The 23,986-nt window shown below is 47.8% G+C and overlaps 1 protein-coding gene across 10 annotated transcripts in view; it reads right to left on the bottom strand.

Moving 5' to 3' along the window:
• Positions 1–354: 354 nt before the first annotated feature.
• Positions 355–23,986, bottom strand: part of ATP6V0A1 (ATPase H+ transporting V0 subunit a1) — a 59,341-nt gene continuing 35,709 nt past the window's right edge. For 3 of the 10 annotated variants that reach the window (XM_045488928.1, XM_045488931.1, XM_045488929.1), the window contains exons 15-23: positions 20,389–20,507; positions 19,446–19,662; positions 18,798–18,905; positions 17,915–17,989; positions 13,992–14,099; positions 12,989–13,006; positions 7,957–8,074; positions 7,471–7,642; positions 355–1,970 (exon numbers count right to left, since the gene is read on the bottom strand). In XM_045488928.1, the coding sequence (XP_045344884.1) occupies positions 1,877–1,970; positions 7,471–7,642; positions 7,957–8,074; positions 12,989–13,006; positions 13,992–14,099; positions 17,915–17,989; positions 18,798–18,905; positions 19,446–19,662; positions 20,389–20,507 (1,029 nt within the window). In that variant the 3' untranslated portion in view covers positions 355–1,876. The remainder of the gene's footprint in view (positions 1,971–7,470; positions 7,643–7,956; positions 8,075–12,988; positions 13,007–13,991; positions 14,100–17,914; positions 17,990–18,797; positions 18,906–19,445; positions 19,663–20,388; positions 20,508–23,986) is intronic. The other 7 variants (XM_045488932.1, XM_045488934.1, XM_045488933.1 and 4 more) reach the window with 4 other exon arrangements.

Below are 23,986 nucleotides of genomic sequence, written 5' to 3'. Positions count from 1 at the left end.
GGGCATCAGGGCTCAAGATAGCCAGGCTACTGAGTCCTGGAAAGCACACTTGGAGTAGAGGGAAAGGAGGGCGGGCAGATGTCCAGGCTCCCCCTTCCCCCGCTGTCTGGGTGGGTAGTGTGGGAAAGGGGGGTGAGGATGATCCCCTCAAGTCCCTTCCCCACCGAAGGCAGGATCTGCAAAGCTGCTGGGATCGAGGGAGGGGAACGCGCCTGGGAAACCTGAGAGGTGACAATTTCACAAACGGCCCGGCCGGGCCACTGCAGCTGTGGCCTCTGATCACAGGAAAGCAGACACGCTGGAGGAGGGGCAGGGGCGTGCAACACGGGGCACAGGGACAGACAGCCTCCCTGGTAGAGTCAAACACACTTTATTCAGCACGGGAACGTGTGAACAGAAGGGCCTCCGGCAGGGTTCTGGACAAAGAGCTCTGAGGCAAACCCTGCTGTAAACAGAGCAAAGGGCATCATGTAAACCACCAGTCCGGAGGGGAGGGAATCTGCACAAACTCGGGGCAGGTCACACTGGCCAGCACATGGTGAAGCGGGGGTGGGTGACCCATGCCCAGGAGAGTCGTGAGCAGCTCTAAGTAACTCAGAAAAGCCAGGGTAGGAGGAGGGCAGGGGCCTGGCCAATTCAGGGGATTATCTAAACCACTGAGGGCCACGGGGTTCGATTTGACTGAAGCAGCCCGGGCTGCTGTGCCAACACATGATTACAAGGCCCTGAAAGCCACAGCCTGGCATGGGGGGCACAGGAGAGGTGGCCCTTGGGGGTGCTCACCATCGGCCCACAGGGCAGGGCTCTCACAACCAGGTGTACTGTGGCCCTGGCGGTCGCCTCCAATCAGCAAACTGTAAATGGCACCGACCTTCCCTGCCCAGGACCCCACTCCCTTGACTTGGGACCCCAGTGGAAGTGGGGAGGGGCAGTGGAGGGCAGAGCAAGGCAGGTCCGTAGGCAGAACCACCTCTAATGACTACAGTCTTGCCCTCGAGACTCACGATTAGGGGTGGGGAAAGGTTGTGGGGTCTGCACCCAGAAATAGCCTCTGTCTGAACCGTGTGCCTGGAGGGCATGCTTGTGGCAGGGCCCGCACATGGCCTGAGAAGCAGCAGCCAACCACAGCAGGCAGCCAGGACCTCTGTTTGGGTCACTCCCTGCTGTGCTGTTACACCGGGTACAAACAGGAGCAGGGGGAAGGAGGGGATTCTGGGAAGGAGGAGGAGAGGGTGCGGGTTAGGGAGGTAGTGTTGGGTATACCCTGGGACTCTTGGGAGTGACAGGGAGAAGCCATGCACGACGGCACAGCTGGGTCCAGCTAAATTCCCGATTAACAACTGCTCTGAAGGCCAGAGGGATAGGCAGAGAACAGAAGTGCCCTCTTCCTGGACCCGCACCTGCTAACCCAAGAGTGGGGTATGTTCAAGAGCACCCCTACTCCCAACCAGTGACTAGAGTGGCAGGAACAGGAGGCTCAAAGTCTGAGTGTGGATGTGAAAGGTGCTTCTTCCATGGGCTTTGGGCTCACACGTAAAATGCAAACTTGCTCACCACCAGGGGACAGAGGAGAGGCTGTCTTTGGCTGGACAGAGGCTGGGAGGGCGAGGCCGGTGCCCAGTAGGCGTGAGTGACAGCCAGAGCCCAGCTTCTCTCTAGAAAATCACTATACTACACAGGAAGTTGGTGGCGGTGGGGAACCCAGGGAGGGCTGGATCTATCTAAATGATTCACAGATGGGAGGGTGGCTGGGATGACACAAATGCCCCGATACCCAGGGATCACAACCGACAGGCGAGAGGAGCAGAGTTAACAGCTGTGGAGGGATGGGGGGTGGGTGGGGGGGTGGCCTGTGGTACACAGCCCTCCATGGGGCTCACTCGTCAAACTTCCCTTCCCGAATGTGCTCAAAGGAGAAGGGTAGGAACTTGAAACCGGTTCCGCTGTAGAATTTATTCTGGAACTCGACCCTGGGGAAAGGGAAAAAGAAGGTTGTCATTCCACAAAATCCTCTTGGGATTTCACAGTTGGGCTAGAAAGATGCTCTGATGCTCCTCCCCTCATTTTTCTAGCTGAGCTCAGCCTTCAGCCGCCCACCAAGCCCCGGCCCCCGCCCGCTTCCCACCGTGCACACAGGCCCCACTTCTGCAGCCAGGGCCTGCCCCAAACCTGCCCTGGGCGAGAGTGCAGAACGTCTCCACACTGGTTTGTCCTCAATTCTCGCTCTGTCCTACTGAGCAAGAGTGTTTCTGCAAAACTCTGTCTAGCCATGTGCTAAATGATTGGCTTGGGTCTCTAACGACAACAAAGAAGTGTCCCCTAAACACCCCCCTCCTTGGCAGGGGCTCCCAGTAGACCTCTCTGAGAAGCCCCTGGGCGGCAGGAGCTCTGGCAAGCACCCTTGTTTGTTTTTCTTGCTGGAGGAAGGAGAAGGGAGGGTTGCGAGTAAACGCTGGGCGATGGGCGCTTTAGAGGAGGAAATTCCCAGGAAGGGGGGGGGGGGGGGGAATCAGGAGGGGAAGTCTTCTCCAAGCAATGGCCAAAATATTCTCCAACTACAAAAACATCTGAGAACGAATTCTTCTCCCAGGGGCTGAAAGGAAAAGCAGAGCTTCACCTCCCTTCCCAGGCAGCTCAGGATCCATCCCCAATGGTCTCCCTGGGGCCCCTTCAAACTCTGAGGGGCAGGAAGACCGCGCTCCCGGCAGCAGAGCCAGGCTCAGCCCGTGCCTCCCCCTGCACACTCCCTGGATGGCTGCCCAGCAACCAAATCACCACCAAATATGGGCAGAAAAATGCATGATTCAGAGGACAAAAAAGCCAAGGAGAGCTGCCCTGAGGAATAGTTTCCACTCAGTGCAGTGTGCCCCTGGGGGCACCAGAGCCCCCACAAGGACAGGCAGAGCTGCGGGCGGGGGCGGGCTTCAGGCAAGGGCTCTGGTGCAGGGCAGGGCTTCATCCTGCCTCCAAACCAGGGGTGGGGGTGGGGGTGGGGTGCCTGCACGTTGGAAGGGCTGTCTGCAAGCAGAGGTCCTCAGAGGCCCCGTCAGCCCTGGGGTGCTGGCTGAGAACACTGGAGCTGCCAGCTCCACCCTCTGGGAACAAGAGGTGAATAGAATTTTCTGCGTGGGTGTAAGAACAGGCAGCCTTCTCCTCCCAGCCCCACATTCCACAGGCTGGGCCCAGGTCCCCAAGCCTCCTGGACTCTGGAGAGTTCCCTGGGCCAAGCCCCTCAGGGAAAAAGGATCTGGGGGAGGGGGCTTCAAACTAAAGTCAGTCCCAGGATTCCCGGCAAGAGCGATTCCAAACCAGGATCTGGACTCATCCTCATATCCTAACACCCAGAGAAGTCCTACAAGCTACAGCTACTCAGGCCTCTGTTGTGGGAATTAGGTCGGTTCCCACTTCTCACCCGCTGCTGCTGGGCCCAAATGCTTCAAATGCTTCATGCTGGGTAGGCTGTTTGCATATGGGAAGGGCATTTCTGAACAGCTAAAAACAGCATCACATCCCATCTGCATTCAACAATATGTAGCCAGATGGTGGGTAAGTCACCTTAGGGTCTATGAGGAGATCCCCTGGCTGGCTAATCACACAAACAATTCAAATTCCAAACTGGCCGAATGAAGTAGAAGCGTCAAAAATTTTCAGATGCCCATGGGATCACCATCCTTCTCTTGCCATTCCTCTGTGCGCCTCATCTATCCATGGGGCCCAGTGGGTAGGAAGGGGGGCACGTGTCCAGGGCCATCTTGGGCATCTCGGGGTCAGCTTGACGTCACCTCCCTGCTCAGCCTCGCTCACCCCATCCTCCCAGAACAAAGTTGGAAAGCAATCTCCCTGTCGGGCTCCCCGCCCGCTTCTCCCTCCCAACCAGGGAAATGTGTGCTTCCTGAGAAAGTACAAACACAAAGTTCTTTGCACTGGGGCCCACAGGGCCCTGCTGGCTGTCCTGCAGGTCCCTCCTATTTTAAGGGCCTGTTATACTACTCAGGGAGCCTCCAGGGCCCCAAGTCACTGAAACGTACCTCTAGAATTCCACAGTTGGGAGGAGGGCCTCAGGAAGTCGGATGGGTTTCTGTGTCACCCCTTCCAGCTCCAGGACCTGGCAAAGGCCACCCAGTGACCCAGAAGGGTAAGTGGGAGTCCACAGAGCATTCATTCCTGCTATGTAACAGGAAACCTTGTTTCCTTGAGTGAGGGAAGGAGAAAGGAGTCCTGGGCCTCCTCCCTTTCCTGGCAAGGTTGTGGCTGAAAGGAAGCAGTTTTAGAAAGAGGATTCTGGGCTGAGCCGCTTCACTGGCCCTTTCTGCCACTCTCTGAGTAGTCTGGGGCCTGGCACACATATCTGTCTGATGGCCCAAATGTCAAGGCAATAATGGCAGCCAGGAACTCTACTTCAGGCGTTCCTACTTCTCCTGGGCCAGCCATTCCTGCAACCATCCCATGGTGTCCTCCTGTGGCCCCACTACATTCCTTACAGCAATTTGGTCCCCATTTTCCTTTGGCCTTCAACCAATCTGTAAGTGTGCAAGTGTGCACATCTATACATATGTGGAATTTGCTAGATAAGAAGGGATTAGGTTCCTGAAGGTAGGCCATGGAGCAACAGTCTTTCTACTAAAGTCAGTTTGGTGTCCACAGTTGCAACGACAAATCATATTTCCTACCTTTGCCTTTTCTGAGAAAGAAAAGACAGCTAATTATAGTAGGCAAAAATAGACGTGTAACACAGAAGGCAACAGAATTAGTTGGTAAAGTAACCTGTTCACTAATGTTTTCAAGTATATCACCCACCACCTAAGGACCCTACATGAATCTCACTAGTGAGATTCTGTTTGTTACCAAAGCAGATGTTGTTTTTCTTGTCCTCACTGAAGACATCCAAACCTGTAAGATGGGTAGCCCTTACATCAGAATCAGGAAACCCCAGCTGACAACCAGGAGTAAAGTGACAGGCTGGAAGATGCCCAGGCCAGACACCAGGAAAAATAGCAGCAATGTCCCTGCAGCCACTTGCAGCAGGACCAGCTGTCCCGTCTCACAAGATGGCCACAACTCAGAATTCCTGCAGTCCTGGTGGACTAGAAGACCTGGGAATCCTTGCAGCACATCCTCGTTCGGCCAGAAGGGGGAGCATGAGCACCCGGGTCACTCACCCCCTTTCACTAAGGGCGATTCTCCAAATAAGCTTCCAACGATGGGATTCTGAAAGCTCTATAAAGGAGTTTTGCTGTTTGGTTTTTTTCCTCCTCTATGCAATCCTTCCACTACCCAAACAAACAAACCTACAAGTTTGTTGATGAGCCTGTTCTTGAAAACTACAGGCATTCAGATGTGCCTCCCCCTGGGGTGTCCCCTCTCTCTCAACAGACTTAATGCAGTTTCTTTAGAAGGGACCACAGCCAAGATGCCCTCCCCACAGGGCACCCCACTTTTAAGCAGGGTGGCTGTGACCCGCACTTGAACACCAGTTTACGATGTGTCTGGGCACAGTGACAGTCGCTTGGTATATGCATTAATTTCATAATTATCATGGGAACCATGTTACATGGATACCCTCCTCTCTGCATATGAGAGAAACTGAGGTTCAGGGAGGTAAGTGCTCTCCGCAGGGTCACCCAGCCAGATCCAGCAGAGCTGGAATTCAAACCCAGTGGCGCCTAATTCTGAATGAAGTCTGCTCTCTTGTCACTCATCAGGTCTTTGGGCTCACTGGTGAGGACATGAGAAGACACCTTCACCTGAAGGCCACAGGTGAGCCCGAGGAAGAAATAATCCTTCTGGCAACAAAACATGACCTCCCAAGCTGCCTCAGCTCACTCTGGAAAGTAGCCCCAAGCCCAGGTGACCTTCCTCGCCCTGGGGTATGCTCAGCTCGCTGCTTAGACGGTTCTGACCCAGCACCTTGACTGCTCCCCAGCCCGCCCAGGGAGGAGGCAACAGGCTCCCCACTTGGGCTGGAATTCAGGTGGGGTAGTGACTGGCCCCTCAAGCCCAGGGCTCAGGAGACAGAGAAGTGACCGGGAAAGGAAGGAAGAAACAGTGAGTCACCACAGGCTGGTTACACAGACATTCCCTCATACCGAGCAGCTGAGGAAGTGTGCTGGGGAGAGAACGCTGATAAGCTGAGAACAGGGTAGCGTGCCAGCAGCCTGAGCCACACAGCGCTCCTAACCTCCTGGTTGGACAGTAAATAAACAACAGCTGGGTGGGGAGGAGGGCGGCAAGGAGGAGGAAAGCCAGCCAGAGAAAGAATATTGACCGACATAGCAGGATGGGTTCTTTAAAAGGAGCTTTTGAGGGAAGGGTAAGTCCCAGCTACGGCCTGTCCTTACATGCCTCCCAGTCCCCTCTGTCATTTACAACAGCAAACAGGAATTTTTTAGGGGGCTCAGCATAACCAAGTCAGGAGAAAAGTCAAAGAAAAGGGGGTTGGGGAAGACGATCCTTGCGTTCAGGTTTAGGAAACTGATGTCACGAAAACTTCCACGCCCTGTCTGAGCTTGAGATCACTAGCACCACACAGACCGTCTCGTCTACGGGTTCCTAATGTAGGGCCAGTGAGTTTGTGACCCCCTAAACGGGTAAAACTGCTGTGGGGGATGTTTTTCTAGGGAGAGGGTCCAGAGCTTCCAGAGCTTAAGGTAGGGAAGCCAGATAAAGTACCGGATGCCTAGTTTTTAGCACGAATATGTCCCATATCCATGTCCCAATGCAAATTCATTGTGTATCTGAAATTCAAATTTAACTGGGTGTCCCGGAATTTTATTCACTAAATCTGGCAACGCTACCTTGAGGTCACAGGGTCACTGCCTGGACCAGACGCCAGCTCTCCTACTCCCTGGGGCTGAGCTGGCTCTCTCTGTGCAGAGCCATTAAGAGCCACAAACTACATTAAAGAAAACAAACAAATCCCAAACCTGCCCTTGTGAAGGTGCTGCTTCAGTGAACTGAGCTCCACATTATGGAACCAGGAATCCCCCTACCTATGTCAACTGCTAGGGGTCTGCCCCAAAGACACTGGCACAATGACAGAACGAGGGGAACAAAACTGGGGTACAGTGTGCTCTAGCACTTTCCTGGACTGCGAATCTACTCCAGAGTTGCTTGCATCGCTCTGAAGACAGGAGAAAGTTTATGCCAAAGGGGAAAAAAAAAAAAACAACACACAACCAAACCAACCAACAACCTCAGTCTTTTAAGCCATACTCAAGAGCAGTGAAGAATGCTAAAGGGAGAAGGAATCTGACAACATCCACCAGAGAATTGTCCCTTGGGGGGCTCTGAAAGGTGAGCTGTGCTTTTGTGGGGACACTTCCTGATGCTCACTCCTGACATAGGTCATCGGGAAGAATGATGTGAATGAAAGCAGACACTTCTTAGCGTCTCTGGATTCTGTACAAGAGTAAAGCCACCCTCAGTGCAGCCAAGGACACGTCCGCAGCCCCCGAACTCGCTGTTCCTCACCAGTGTAACCGCAGCGCATGGAGGAAGGCCGAGAGGCCCTCCATGATCAGGAGGATGGCCACGGTCAGGGTGGCAAAGGCGGCGAAAATGAAGAACAGCGCCAAACCTCCTGCCAAGCTCTTCACGCTGAGGCCGATGTGGATCACCATGGTCCAAAGCACCTCAGACAGCTCTGGGGAATGGGGAGAGACAGGACATCCGGTTCAGTTTGCCAAGAGGTGCTGCGGGCCTTGCATTCTGCTCCGTCATCACTCTCCTGAAGTGTCTGCGGCACCGTGGCTTCCTGCAACCTGGGCAGGACCACCGTGCATAGCTAAATCTGGCAAAAGTGCTGGTCCTCCCATCTGGACATCTTTCTCCTGGGACTCAGGAGTCTGAATAATTCCAGCGCCTTTATGTTATTTCCACTCTATTTAAGCTCCGCATCCGAGAGAGTGCCCAGAGAAGGGGAAAACCTAATTTTCAATCTGGGAGAAACACACTCACGTGCATGAGCGAGGCTGAGGGCCCAGAGCCGCAGGTAAGAGGCGGTGTTGGAGATGCAGCCCAGGCAGTACTCGATGGTGTGGATGGCCTGGTGGACCATGGTGTCCCCAAAGTCAAACTGTTCGTGGGAGAAAAACCAGAGAGAAGATATAAGGCTGGGAGGGGATGTGCAGAAAGGACGTGATGGTCACCTGGCACTTTGGGCCTGGGCCCGAGCACTAACAGTTACACGGAACAGGAATCCCAGCGTTGAATTCAGGTGGTGTCTTCAGCCGTCCCCAGAAATCCTGCCTGGCTTAGCTCCCCAACTGGATACCCCATTTCCCTTAATACGCTACATTTTAATGACCTACATCTTAATGAGATTCTTCTCTTTACCTTGCTAGGCTATAAGCCCAAGGGTGGAATGTATGCCGAGTTAAGAGCACTCAGAGAAATGCACTGTCCGGACCCAGGACTCTTAGGGCCCTGCTGCTGGGCCTGCTCCAGCCAACTTCCTCTTTATGGCGCCTGAGTGAAGTGCTTTATTCTAACTGAGCCATGAGAGCAGAACGGCCTCTTCCCAGGCTACACTTCAGCCACCGGCCAACAGGCCAGGAGCTGCTGAGGCAAGACTAAGCCTCCACAGCCACTTCACTCATTATTCCGATAACCTATTGGGAACAAGATAACCTCCTTTTTCTTTTGTCACTTCTGAAAAGATTGCACAGGGAAATTCTGGCAAAAGTTTCACAAAATCCTACAGTTGACTGAGACCAAACATAACATCTATTGTTTTTTCGTATTTGTTTTTCTCACGCTCCCTTTCTCCCAGCTTTCCTTTCAACATCAGAAATTGTTTCCAGAGTGGGGCACCTGGGTGGCTCAGTCGATTGAGCGTCCGACTTCAGCTCAGGTCATGATCTCACGTTTCTTGAGTTTGAGCCCTGAGTCAGGCTCTGTGCTGACAGCTCAGAGCCTGGAGCCTGCTTTGGATTCTGTGTGTGTGTGTGTGTGTGTGTGTGTGTGTGTGTGTGTGTGTCTCTGCCCCGACCCCGCTCATGCTCTGTCTCTCTCAAAAATAAATGTGTTAAAAAATAAGTAAAAAAATAAATAAAAACTGTTTCCAGAGTAAAGGGGTAGGGGTAGAACAAGCTTTCAGGAGTTCATTTGTAGGTCTGCTCCAAGCACAGCCAGGGAAGAATTACTGGTATGCTCTAGAAGCATCAGGCATACTTCAGGCCTCTCCTGTGGCCAGGTGGAGCCATCAGCAGCCGCCAGAGAGCAGGAGGCGGGCTCTTCCCATGCTCCTCCCACACAGCCCAGCCTAGAACCCCAGAAGCACAGGGCCTCCCCTTGCCTTCAGGTCAGAGTCTATTTTTTACCAGTTTCTTTCAAGACTCACATGACTCCACTCCCAAAGGACACCAGAAACGTCTTGGGAAATTGCAGAACGAGAGGAGGAGCTGGCTGGTAAAGTGCTAACAGCCCAGGTCCTCAGTGTGGAGAGAGGCCAGCTCCAACACACCACCTTTGGGCGACTACCTCAGTTTCCCTCACCTCTGACCATCTACACTCTGAGTATTTCTGGGCTTTTCTTCTGCAGTAGGTTCTTCAAGCCTCCTAGTTACTCTGAAAACTAAGATAATCCTAGTTACCTCAATCCCAACAGCGCCGCTAAGAGCTCTCCCACCACTGTTGGCCATCACCCAGAACCCATGCTCAGAGGCAGGAAGGGTACTGGCTCCGAGGGGCACTGGTGTCTGCTCCTAAGAGCTCTACGAAAGTAGGGACTGCCGGGCTTCCTCAGAGCCAGCCCCTTGTCAGCAGTTTTAGTCTACCCGGAGTTCTTCCCACAAGAATGGAGAACGTGGAGAAAGCCTCTCTTCTAGACCATGGGCAAGTTTTCATTTCTATACAATGAGGGACAATGATGCAGAGGTGAGGATTTAGTGAGAAATCAGCCAGGCACTTAGGAGCCTATCACTGCCTCATGAGTCAGCGGTGACTGAGGAGCAATCGCTGTAGACTCCCTGTCTACACTCCACTCCACCTGCAGGGCCCATCCGCTACTCCTCTCCTGCGCCCTGCCCTCCACCCTCTCTGCCCCGCCCACCTGACCTTCCTGGCACCCCCTCCCTTGCCTCCCAGTTGTGAGGTCTAACAGACCTTGTGTGTCCTGACTGAACCTCTGCAGTCTCTGCCACCGTCGCCTTTTCCGCCTCCCTCTCAAGACACTCGCCTCCCCTCAGTTTTCCTCCGACCCCCTGGGTGTTCCTTGGTTCTTCCCTAAATGCTGGAGGGTCAGCCTCAGCTCTTACACCTTTCCTGCAGCGCTGCCACTCAGGGCTTTGACGGCCGCCCCTAGGACTCCCAAATGGACGTCTTCATCTCCGTGTTGCCCATTTCCAACTGGCCGTGCCATATCTCTTCCTAGTGCCACGCAGATTGATTAACTGCTCTCCTCTGACCCCACCACGACTTCTACTCCATGTCCCATGTTTGATGGAGTGTCACCACTAGGGCCCCAGGCACCCAAGCCTGGAAGTCCATCTTGAATCCTCACTCACTCTCACTGCCTACACTCATTAAGGCCCTGGGACCTGTAGCTCTTTCTTCCTTAATCTCATTATTGGTCCCTCCCTTTCCAACTCCCTGCAAACGCCTCACTTCACTGGAGGCTTCCCAATTGTTTCACGACTCCTATCGGACTAGCTGGTCTCCATGCCTCCAGACTGTGACCCCTCCCCAATCCACTACCTCCCATAACACCCCCATTAGAGCCACGCACATGTGTTGTGACACTTCCGGCTTCATGGTCCCCTGATGGCTCCTTGTTATCCAAACACTTTACTGCGGCTTGCTTCTGCAACCTCCAGGCTCACCTCTCACTGGTCTCCAACTCCTGGCCCTAAGCTCCAGCCAAGCTATGAACTTGCTTATGCCCCAAATGTGATGGGTCCGCAGGCCCATGTCTTTAAGATAACTATACACACCGATGGGTCTGCATTCCCATCATCCTCCCAAAGAGACTCCTGCTTGACCAGACTAAGCTTAGCAACAATTTCCTTAGGGAATCATTTCCTGGTCTCCTCTTCTCCACTCCCACCCCAGCACCTGTCAGGTGCCCTCTTTCTGTGTTCCCACAGCATCCTGGGCACACCTCAGTCACACCACCTGTCACCCAGACTGTTTCCTCAATTTGTCTGGGAGTTCCTTGAGGGCAAGGACTATGTTTTTCTTCCCACAGTTTCTGTATACCAAACAGAGTGCTTGACACATAGAGGATGAATGAACGAATGGGTGGGATAAAAGAATGAACAGATGGATGGATGGGCAGGATGAATGAACAGATGGATGGGCGGGTGCGTGGGTGTGGGGATGGATGGGTGGGATGAATACACCTGGTGAGATGACACAATAGGGAGAGGGGCGACTGACCCCTGCTGAATGGTTACAGCCTTTAAAGATTTCCCAGACAATCAACTAGCCTGGCCCTGCTTTGCAACTGGACTGAGTGCTCCCCAGGGAGAGGGGTTGCTGCTTTTAGCAGGCTGGAATAATGGCCTCCATGGGGCAAATGGGTTTTCACAGCCAAGCAAAAACGGGAAGTTCTAGAAGAACTTCCAGGCTGGATTAAGAAAAAAAAAAAAGGTTTGAAATCTTTAGGTTAGATAATTCTAACCCGATCTAAATCTGGCTGTGGAGAACTAGACTGCCCATGTGCCTGATAAAATGTCATCATTATTTAGGAAGCCATGGGAAGCTGAACCCCTGAGGGAGCTGAGGGGCCAGAGACTCGGGAGGCCAAATCACAGTCCATCTGGTGTGGATATCCAACACCCCTGGGGAATGGCTACAAACGAGGACCATTCTGACAATGACCATGGCATTGGGTGCTCAACTAGGAAGGCACTTAGAAGAGCAGTATTGCTGGAGGTTGTGTTACTGGGAGAGGGCTGGGCTCCTCACTATCATGGAACACACTCCCAGCCAGCCCTTCCAGGCAGCTCCACCATTGACTGTGAACAGATGAGCAGTCCAAAGGAACCAGAGGCTCCTGGAGGCCAGCAAAAGAGGCTCTCCAGCCTTCAGGAAGATCAAGCACTGCCTGGTTTTTTTTTGTTTTGTTTTATTTTTGTTTGTTTGTTTTTTTTCACAGAATCAGCAAAGGTTTTCCCATTCCCATCCCACTGCCCCTTTAGAGAGGACCAGGAGAGCCAGGAAAGGGAAGAGCTCATGGGTCTAGATATTTTAGAGAAAAGTTTTGGGGGAAGATGCAAACAGTGCAGCAAGGCCTTTAAAACACCCAATTCAAAATGTGTGTATTGCTAAATGAATTACTGCCGAGCTCAAAGGCCTTCTACTCCAAATGTGGCCTGAATAGCCAACTTTGATTCTATTACCTGGTATTAACATGAACTCCTTTCATGCAGTTGGGATTGTTTTTTCTGGGATGTATCGGAGAGGCAAAGCCTCCTCTTGAAAGCTGTCTCCCTTCCACCTGGGTCATAGTGGAGGTACAACTGATCCCAAGCAAGGGTCCAGCAATTCTCACTTCAAGCATCATCAAGCTGATGAGGACAGTAGGAAGAGGGTGGCTGCATCTCAGACAGGGAGGAAGGGTGAGCTTTACTCACAAGCTCTCAGAGGAGCAAGGAGGAAACAGCTACTCCCAGCAGCAGAGCGACCATACCATACATAACATCACAGGACAGGAAGGCAAAGACCAATGGGATTTGACCCCCAAGGGGGTCACTTCAAGAATGCCAATGCAGACATTACTTGTAGCTCCTTTCAAAGCCATTCTCAGAGGTATTAGATCAGCAAAGTCAACGAAACAAAGACAGAGGTGACCGACATGAGATGCAGTTAATGGAGACGGATGTTCTCAGAACACAGGTTCACGGACTGGTTAGAAATGGCCAGTGAGATGCAGGACACACAGGTGTCACGTGTGGCCCCAGGGTTGCGGCAGGGTCAGCAGAGTGATCACAAGGATGGGAAGAGAAGCCCCAGATAAACATGAAGGCAAAGCCAGCTTGTTTCTTACCACTTCGTCCTCGGTAGGCTTGAAAACACAAATTTACACTTAGTGGGAAGCCATGCCACATAAGGTCACGAGTCATAAGCACAAGGTTACTGACTGTTTCTTGGGGAAGACCGTTAATGTTAAATGGGTCTAACGTGCTGGAGGCAGACATGCTCAGCATACAGAGAGCAAAACCAGCAGGATTTAGAGCATGAAGATACATATTTTTTTAAAGGCACCCCAACCCTTGCAATTCCTTTTTACAAATGTCATACACACAGTGGAAGTGGTCAGTTAGACTGAAAAGTTCAGTCACCTGGGTCCTCAACTCCTATTCTATTTGCTTGAAAAAGAACATAACAAGGGGGAAAAAAGAATATAACAAATAGATGACATTCAGAAGTTCAGTTCACAGGTTCTGTGGCATGAGGGGTCAAGGCAAGCAGACCGGATTTTAAAAAGCAGCTTGGAGGTGGTGGTTTAAGGAAAAGTCTAATTTGACCTTACTGCTTTTCACCCTCCCTGTAAAAAGTAGGCAAATAACATTTTTCAAAAGCTCAAATAATGTATCTGCCACAGAGAGCAGATTCGTGGGACAAGACTTTAAAAGGACCAGCGATTACAGTTCCAACTGGAACCATTCCTGGAAGGGGCAAGGGATGAAGAGGCTGCCCTAAAGGGCCTATGTTTCTGGTAATAAGACCTGGGAAGCCGGGGCCTCCGCTGCCCTCGGTCCCCAGGAGCACAGTTAGTAATTGAGATTTGCGCGCAGAATACTGCAGGCAACTCGGAATTCAAGTTCGGACCATGAAGCAAAACTGCTATGGGCGCTGCCGGTGACACCTAGAGTTCAGAGCAGGCCCACTGGAAAAAGCTGTGGTGCCCTAAGAGGCCCAGAAGGCAGGCTGATCATTAGTATTAGTATTTTCATTTTCTAAGAAGACTGTAGGGAGGCCTCCTATGCACGTAAGCCTAGGGCTGACCCACAGTAGAAGGAGAGGAAGCCCACGCCACTGGATCTTACCTCTTCTGCGTCCTCTGAATGGGTGGAGAGCTGGTCATGCTGAATAATCTCAGCATCCTCCTCTGTCGGTCCGTTGCCCACCCTGATCCCACCAAAGTTGAGAGTTCCCTACACAGATGAACAGAAAGAGTAGAATTTGCCTGGGCTTTAATGTGACATTCTGTGAGTGGGGAAGGGTGATGGTTAGTACATACAAACCTCAGAAAAGCATATATTCTAACAACAAAATCAAAACCCGCTGATCCAACAGCCAAGTAAAAACAAACCACTGTTCCCACCCCAACCAGCACCACCCCAGCCCCAGCCCCAACTACATTTACCACCTCATTCTGATCAGAGGAAACATGCAGCCTGCTGCACCGAGACTCACCAACCTGGCCTTCGTCAACACTAACTGAGATGACTGCTTGAATGAAAAGCTTAACCTGAACGGACTCTTACAATGAGTGTAGCTCTATCTGTAAAGTTGTCAGTGGTCTAAGTTTTTCTAGAACTAAAGATCAGACTTTCTAAGAGGGAGTGGAGCCAAATGACATGGTGACCATAACCTGGTCTGATAAACTTTCAACTGGAACCCAAGAGTTCCAGCAACTTCTCCCAGAAGCATACTGGGTTTCTGCCCAGGAACAAAGGACTTCCTAGATCAGGGAAGGAAGAAATCTTTATGGACATCAGCTTGCGGCCAGAGAATACTGAGGTCAAAAAAAAAAAAAAAAAAAAAAAGGGAATGAAAAAGTCCCCTTTCCTTCAATGGAGGATTCTGGAGTGTTACAACAACTCTCTTCCAGGCATGTGGGCAAATGCCAAATGCCAAATGGGTGTTTGCTTCCAGTTTCCCAGGCATAGTGTTCAGCAGGCTCTCCAGAACCAGAATTTCTAAGTCAACCTGACTTGGAAAAGCTTGGGCTTACTGAGACAAAAGGACTCTTTGAGTACAAAACCAGGCAGAACTGGGGTTAAGTCAGACAAATACCAATGAGTGCTAACCCGCCAGAGTGAACAGGAGCTAAAGAAACAGGTCCTGGGCCCACTTCTTATGGTTTCTGATCAGGGACCCCAAACGAGGCAAGAGTTAAAAAACTTTTCTCCTGCAAATCGGCCTTCTGGGCAGCAGCACAATGTGCCAACAGGTTTGCTCCACTGCCCGGAGGTCCCTACTCGCAGCTTCACCTTTTGGTGTGCAGCTTTTACTACAGCTGACTGACCACCAGAACTCAGTGCTTGGGCAAATTCTCCTTCTCCTTGAAGCAGGGCTTCTTCCGTGCTGGTCAGGGAGCCAGCTGCATCAGAATCACCTTGAAATTAAATAGAGATTCTCAAATACTACCCCCGGAAATTGTATACTTAGTAGATCTGGGGTGGGGCCCAGAAAATCTGTATTTTAAAAAATACTTCCCCACGTACAAACTGTATAAGCATTTTTTTTTGTCTACCTTGAAAATTCAAGCACAAAAAAATGCACATACGCTTTGAGACCCCCACCACTGGGAACATCTATGTTTATGAAATTTTATCAAGATATGTGGACAAGGATGTTCCCTGCATTTGTATTTATAATAGCAGAGAATTGGGAACAACCAACACATCCATCAATGACAGTGATTACACAATTTTAGCATATCCAACAGAATGTTCTATGGAATACTAGACAACTATAAAAAAGAGTGAAACACTGTGCCGACAGCTCAGAGCCTGGAGTCTGCTTCAGATTCTGTGTCTCCCTCTCTCTCTGCCCCTTCCCCATTCATGCTGTCTCTCTCTGTCTTTCAAAAATGAATAAACGTTAAAAACAAAAAAATTTTTTAAAAAAGAGTGAAACAATCTCCCAGGATACACTAAAAATTTTTAAACTTAATAAATCAAGGGGCAAAAGAGTGCCACAGGTTAAAACACAATTCCTAGTATGTTTTAAACGTGTATACATACACATGTACAAATACATACACATATTTATATCAATAGATGATAGCAATATGCTGATATATGCAGAAAAATATTGGAGGCAAAATTCCCCTGCCTTTGAGTAGGAGAAGGAGTCCAGGGACAGGGGCACTTTCACTTTCAGTACTATTTGCATTTTCTAACCTATTGCTTTAATTTTACTTTTTAATGTCAGTGGAGGATTGTCTGGGTCATGGAACTGTGGACTATCTTTATTACTTCTTCTGTTTTAATACTCTAAGAAACAAACGTAAAGGTCACCAGGTGATTCTGATGTGTACTCAGATTCGGGAAGCACTGAGACCCTGGGCACCTCCAGGTCATGCAAACATTACACCTGACAGACCTCAGCAGGTGGACTGGAAGTACAAAAAGGGCACTGGTGACAGGAGAGGACCCCAGCATATCCTGGCACGGGTTACAGGGTTGAGGCAGGCTTCAGGCTTTAAGGATCCTAAAGCGGAAGGTCATTTCTGAAGCTTTTCCCAACCAGCAGACAGAGTGAGGGGCAGACAGGGTAAACCTCTCAGCCAGACACTAGCAAGTGTCCTTTCAGGACACAGGACATGAAAATTACAGGAAGAGGGGATGAGACATACACATCAGCAGAAAAAAGAAAACATTAAACCATGATACACTGCTTACAGACAACCCAAAGGACAAAGAACAGAACAAACACAGATCAGTGATTGTCTCCTCAGCCCTTAGGGTCAAGAATCCAGAGTCCTTGTGAAATGATCATCTTGAAGCTTTCATGAGGCTCAATAGAACCAGACGTTTCGCGGAAGAACCAGTGGGCTAAGAAGACTCTATGAAGGTGCAGGTTTCCAGACGTTTCACTTGGACAATATCGTAGAAGAGGGTAACAGAGTTAAAAGCACCAAAACGGATGCATCAGAAGCACATCCTAAATATGCTAAGACTAACAGAAAGAAGGGCACGTGGAAAGAATGTCAATAAATGGATAGTATGTGGTTTGTGAACTTAAAACATTTCTCAAAGGAGAGAGTAAATCCCTGTTTGAAAATAATTTTAAACAGTAACATTAAACTATCTCCTGATCCAAAATATCAGCCCTTTTAGATTAGTTCTAGAAGGATTACAGCAGTTTTCTAGGTTTAAAATGATCAGAAACACCTAATGAAGGAAAGAGCTATCCATCTAAATATTTCATTTTCTTATAAAGGAGTATGATGCCACTAGATCATAAGAGTACATGTGTGATTACTGCTGGTGAGATTTTTTAAATCTTACTGATTACCTAGAATACACCGGGCTAAGTTGATATTAGCACATTAAAACAGTTTGGTTAAGAGATGTTTTTCAGGAAAAATATTGAAATACTTAACATTCAAAGTGCTGTTGCTGAATCATGAGTTAGTATTTGAAGAAGGAAAGTCGAAACAGATGACTTTGGTTATTGTACCAGATGCAGAAGACACACGAGACACATGGCGGAGTGGAGGTCTCAATGGAACAGCTGAGGACATGAGGGCTTCTGAGTCTCTCGCAAAAAAGTAGACATGTATAAGCTCTGACTGGCAGGAGAGTAAGTCATAGCTAAAATGGACCAAATGTCCAAGCATCACTCCGAAGCAGAAGTTTAAAGAGCAGGGAGATTTATTCAAGAATCACAGAAATGTTCTTGCTCCATGCAGAAGAAGCATCTAATACGTGGTCACAAAATATATCCCATTAAGATGATGGGATTCTGAGAGGGTACAACGGCCACTTTCCTCCCATAGACATGACTGTACTTACAAATTTGAATAGAAACTTAGTAGACCAATGATAAAGATGATATTAGAATCTACTCGTAAGAGGTGGAAGTCTTTTCTATCATTGTCCCAATGAGATAAAAGGATGGACTTCCCAAGAGCACACATGTCCCATGCTCTCCATATAACTGAAAAGAATTCTGCTGCACTGTTTGCCACCTCTTTACACAAAATGTGATGGTTTGTCAGTTTTAATTCACTCACTGTTGCAGCCGCTGCTGCCTCTAGTCCCTGCTGGCTCGGGGTTGGGCTGACTGGGGCCTCCACAGGCTGCCCTTCCTGATAGTGAATGGAAGAGAAGAGGAAGGGAGAAAGAAACAAAAGAGGGCGGGAGTGAGGCGGGGAGACGAATGGAGGGTACATGGAAGGATGAAGATGGTCAGAAAAGGGAGAAGGAGGGTCTTGTAACTCAGCTGCTCTCCAACAGGAATAATAATCTAACAGCCGTATGAGAGTCATGCAATAAGATCTTTTGGGTTTTATTAGGCAGTGTAATAAGTAATCATTATTGCATAGCCAGAAATGAAAATTTGGGGTGTGTGTGTGTGTGTGTGTGTGTATAGAATTCATAAGCACACATACATTGAGTAAACACAAGTTTATGTGTGGCATTTAAAAAAAAAAAATCTTTTTCCCAGATGTCTCAATTGGTGAAAGTGTCATGGTCTCATTTTAAACGAAAATGTCTCAGCGTCAGCCCTGTGGTTGCCCAGGCAAACCACATGAGTGGGTTCACCCACCTGTAGCTCCTGCAGCCCTGATTTGGCTGAGGTTGCATCTAAGCAGGCCCAGACCTGGATTTTGCTGAGCACAGCATGAGCAAAGCATGACCAAGAAAGGCAGAAACTTATGACTTGTTTCCTGTACCTAAGCTACTCAAAGCTGAATCCAGATGTTCGAGCAGCAAATACATGGGTTTAAAAAAAATTTTTTTTTTCATCAGGTCCAATGCACATGCTGGGATATGACACAAGTGCGTTTTAAGAGGATGTAGTCTTATGCACAATTCATTATATCTGATGAGGAATTGCCTTGCTCTCAAGGGGAAAAAAAATCTAGTATCTTTCAGCAACAAAAATACACCCACCAAATGCTTCCTCCTCAAATATTGATGGCGAAGGACCAGTGGTTTAAATAGTAGCATCCAAGGTACACACAGTAGCGCGACCACTACCAGGAAACACTGAATTCCTTTCTACAAAGTAAGGACAAGGCACATCACATTAATCAAACATGCAGTTTCCAACTCTAACACAAATTTCCCTCAAACAGTATTTTCTTACTGATCTATGAATGACACCATCCAGTTTCTCAAACTAATTAGCAGATATTGTGGCAAAGCCCAAGAATTATCTGATAGGATGCTAAGGAAGATGGGCTGAATTTAGGTCTGAAGGTATGGGCTGAACACCAACACCACAGAAAGAGATTTTTAAAGGCTTTTGCAGATATCTGGCTTCCTGGGGCACCTGGGTGGCTCAGTCAGTTGAGTATCTGACTTTGGCTCAGGTCATGATCTCACAGTTCATGAGTTCAAGCCCCGCATCAGGCTCTCTGATGTCAGCACAGAGCCCGCTTTGATCCTCTGTCCCCCTCTCTCTGAGCCTCCCCCACTTGTGCATGCACGCGCTCTCTCTCTCAAAACTAAACAAACATTAAAAAAGAAAAGAAGAGAACTATCTGGCTTCCTGATTGAGAGAACCACCTAAGCCAGTCTACCTCTGGGTTGACTCACCTGTCCAGAATAAAGCATCGCATTACTAGAGTCACCGTAGGAAAAGAGAAACATGTTTATGAAATGAATCAGAAGGCTTGGTGCCTTCTCAGATGTATGAGCATCATAGGCTGTCCACTTGTAAAATATGAGGATAACCAAGTAGCCAAACAAAGAGGTCATGAAGATTATTTCAGGAATAAATCCAAAGTAGATATTCAGGGGTTTCTTGAAATAGCTAAAAAGAGAGAAAAAAAATGTTAAAGGCAAACAGATCCAGGGATGTCTGGTGGCTCAGTCGGTAGATCATGTGGCTCTTGATCTCAAGGTCGTCTGTTCAAGTTTCACATTGGATATAGAGCTTACTTTTAAAAAAATTAAAATTAAAAACAAAACAGTGAACAGACCCAGGGTCACCCCCAGACCAAATGGAGTACTCACTAGATCTCCTACCTACACTTCCCTCAATTCTGTCTTTATCACTTTAAGAAGCAACAGCCAGATGCACTGAAGGCAACGGAGAGAAGCAGGATTAATTGTGACTTCTAAATTTTTGGACCTTGGACAGTTCCAGTACCACCATCCCCCTCCCCCCCCCCCCCCCCCCCCCCGCCCCCGCCACCAAACTTTTCCCATCAGAAAGAGACTGGAAAATATAGTACCTTCTGGGACCATAGTTTATAATTTTATGTGAGTTACACATCAAGAGAAAAAAAAAATACCTCACTCATTTTGATGAAAATGACATAAAGTTTTTCAAAGAGCTTTACTACAAATGTAAATTGTTAAGGGACTAATGCTAATTAAGCCTCATTTAAGAATATGAGATTTTTATAAAAAGCACCTCTTTAATGTAGAATAGGGTTCTGAGTTATTAATCCCTCTCCAAAGATGTCATGATTTCTTTAGGCAAAAGCATTATCTAAATTATGCGTGTTCCTGAGACAGAAATACAGCAACTCACGTATGGTTGAAGAGGCTCAGGCTGACTCCAAACATCATGTGAATGATGCCAAGGATAACAGACATCTTCATTTTAAAGGAGTTGAGAAAGGTCAGTTTATTGGTAGCAATGTTCCAGATCTATCACAATCCAAGGAAACAAAAAAGCATTATAAAGAGTTCATGAATGGGACATTATTATGCACCAATATTAAAAAAATTTTTAGTATTTACTTACTTTGAGACAGAGAGAGTGAATGTGTGCATACATGTGCATACAAACAGGGGAGGGGCAGAGAGAAGGAGTGGCAGAATCCCAAGCAGGCTCCACACCATCAGCTCAGAGCCCAATGTGGGGCTCGAACTTACAAACCCTGAGATCATGACCTGAGCCAAGATCAAGAGTCGGACGCTTAACCAACTGCACCACCCATGTGCCCCTCACCAATTTTTTATTTTTTTAGTTTTTTAATTAAAATTTTTTTAACATTTATTCATTTTTGAGAGACAGAGAGAGAGAGACAGAGACCGCACGTGTGTGCGCATGAGTGGGGGAGGGGCAGACAGAGAGGGAGACAGAATCTGAAGCAGGCACCAGGCTCTGAGCTGTCAGCACAGAGCCCGACACGAGGCTTGAACTCACAGAGGGAGAGATCATGAACTGAGCTGAAGTCGGTCGCTTAACCAACTGAGCCACCCAGGAGCCACCCAATTTTTTTTTTTTTAAAGTAAGCTTTATGCCCAAAGTGGGACTTGAAATCATAATCAAGAAAGAGTCATGTGCTCTAACACCTGAGCCAGCCAGGAGCCCTTATTTACCTATTTGAAAGCTTTTTTTAATTATGAAAATTCTAAGCATAGACTTAAGTAGAGAGTATAACAAATTCCCATTTACCTATGATCCAGCTTGCATACTTTTTTTTTTTTTTGAGAGAGAGAGAGAGAGCGAGAGCACACGCTAGTGGGGAAGAGGGGCAGAGGGAGAGAAACAGAATCTCAAGTAGGCTCCACACTCAATGCAGAGCCCAACCTAGGGCTTAATCTCATGATCCTGGGATCATGGGACCCAAGCTAAAATCAAGAGTCAGATGCTAAACTGACTGAGCCACCCAGGTTGCCCCCCTGAAAAATTACTATCGGCTCAAGGTCAATCTTATTTCATCACACAACCTACTCCCCACTTCCCTATTATTTGGAAGCCAAGTTCAGATATCATATAATTTTAACTGTAAATACTTCAGTACATATCTCTAAAAGGTGAGCACTCGTTTTTATTTTACTTAAAAAAATTTTTTTAATGTTTATTTTTGAGAGAGAGAGCTTGAGCGGGTGAGGTACAGAGAGAGAGAGGGACAGAGACACAGAATCTGAAGCAGGCTCCAGGCTCCAAGCTGTCAGCACAGAGCCCAATGTGGGGCTTGAACTCACAAACCGCGAGATCACGACCTGAGCAAAGTCGGATGCTTAACCAACTGAGCCACCCAGGTGCCCCGGTAAGCACTCATTATCAAAACATAACCACAATGCTGTTATCACCCCCAAAAACATTAACAATGATTCTTTAATACCATGAAACATACACTCAGTATTTAAATTTCCCTGATTGTGCCCCAATTTTTAAAAATAATTCATTTATTCAAAAGTAGAGTACAGATCAGGTCTCTACATTGATTACTGACACAGCTCTTAAATCTCTAATCTATAAATTCTCCTTTCAGCTCTCCTTTTTAATTCCTTACAAAATATTTTAAAAAGTTGGAACATTTATTTTGTAGATGTTTCCCCGGTCTGTGTTTTACTGATCACGTACCCTTAATGCTGTCATTCCATCTATTTTTAAATATTAGTTGCCTTAAGCTTTGTCACCTAAGGGCCTGGACATCTGCAATATTTTCCCGCAGTTCTCTGCCTCTATTTGGCCATCAAATCACATTTCCTAAATCACTGACTCTGATGTAGTCACTTCCCTGTGCCCAAACCTACCTCACACCCCCACTGTCTTCTCTACGATAAAGTGTGAACTCAGTAACCTGATAAGCCAGACCTTCCACCAGCGAGCCTGGCATTTTTTCTGAACTGGCCTCCTTGCAAGGAGCTTATCCTCAGTGACTTCTAATCTCAAAACATGTGGCTGGTTCTCTCTCCAGCCCATTTTCCCTGAAATTCAGTTCTACAGCTCCAATTGCCTGATGGACATTTCACCTGTGCATCCCACAGGCACATCAAACTCAACACCTACCCTTAAGTGTCAAATGAGATGTACGTAAAACAACATCAACAACAACGAAACACTCTGTTAACTACAGAACCCTATATAAATGTTACCTAATATTTTTATTAGACTCTAAGCTACTTGAGGCCAGGAGCTACATCTTACAATTCTGTGTTTCCCCCAGCAAGCACTATGCCTGCAGACAAGGATTCAATAAACATTTGTTAAATGCATGTGTGAACTGTTATCCAACCTCTCCAAGCCTTGGTTTTCTTATCTGCATGATAGGGATAGCAGTATTTCCCTGATAGAATTGTTTGAGGGGAGAGCCCTAGTGTCTGTAAACTGATGAATGGGTAAAGAAGATGTGGTATATATAAAATGGAGTATTACTGAGCCATCAAAAAGAATGGAAGCTTGCCATCTGCCATGACATGGCTGGAGCCAGAGAGTATTATGCTAAGTGAAGTAAGTCAGAAAGACAAATATTAGATGATTTCACTTGTATGTGGGATTTAGGAAACAAAACTGATGAACATATGGGAAGGGAAGAAAAAAAGAGAGAGGGAAGCAAACTGTAAGAGCCTCTTAAAGACAGAATAAACTGAAGGTTGATGGAGGGAGGTGGGTGGGAGATGGGCTAGACTGTGATGCGTATTAAAGAGGGCACTTGTTGGGGTGAGCACTGGGTGTTGCAGGTAAGCGATGAATCCTTAAATTCTACTCCTAAACTAATATCACACTACATGTTAACTAACTAGAATTTAATAAAAATTTGGAAGGAAAAAAAAAAGAACCGTTGGAGGGGAAATCAGATATGCTAAGGGCAGAGTTCAGTGCTTGGCCCACAGTAAGCATTTCTGTAACATCTGCTCTTATAATAATAAAAATAAATAACTTTGTATTTCCCCACCTATATGATTTTGTACACATTTCTCACCTATACCAATCTGAAACATTTTTTAAAGGCCAAGTTAATACCCATTTTTTATAAGAAACCTTGATCTTTCTGACCCATAATGATGTGTTTTTCCTCTGGAATGCTGTACTCCTTAAATCATTCTTAAATCTCCCTCCACCCCCCTTTTAAGCACACAATACAAAAGATTTGATCACACTTTATTTGCCTAAATATTTTTTTTTTTAATTCTGAAATAAGTTTTTTAAGTATATAAAGATAAGAATGGAAATCTAAAACCCATAGGAAAGGACTATTTCTGCTTTGTTAAAATACCTGCTAAACTAAGTTAAACAGAAATAAATTGGGAAGGAGTCTTGAAAATCAACCTTCCCAGGGTCAAAATTATTAGCCATCTCTGAAATAAGTAGTACAGGAAAAATTATTTGGGTCCCCAAGGCACTTGGGTCTCTTATGGTTTGGAAGTACTCTGGACAAATACACAAAAGG

Source organism: Leopardus geoffroyi, chromosome E1 (assembly GCF_018350155.1).
Source record: "Leopardus geoffroyi isolate Oge1 chromosome E1, O.geoffroyi_Oge1_pat1.0, whole genome shotgun sequence".
In the NCBI taxonomy this organism is placed as follows: Eukaryota; Metazoa; Chordata; class Mammalia; order Carnivora; family Felidae; genus Leopardus; species Leopardus geoffroyi.
This window is presented reverse-complemented; position numbering and strand designations above follow the sequence as displayed.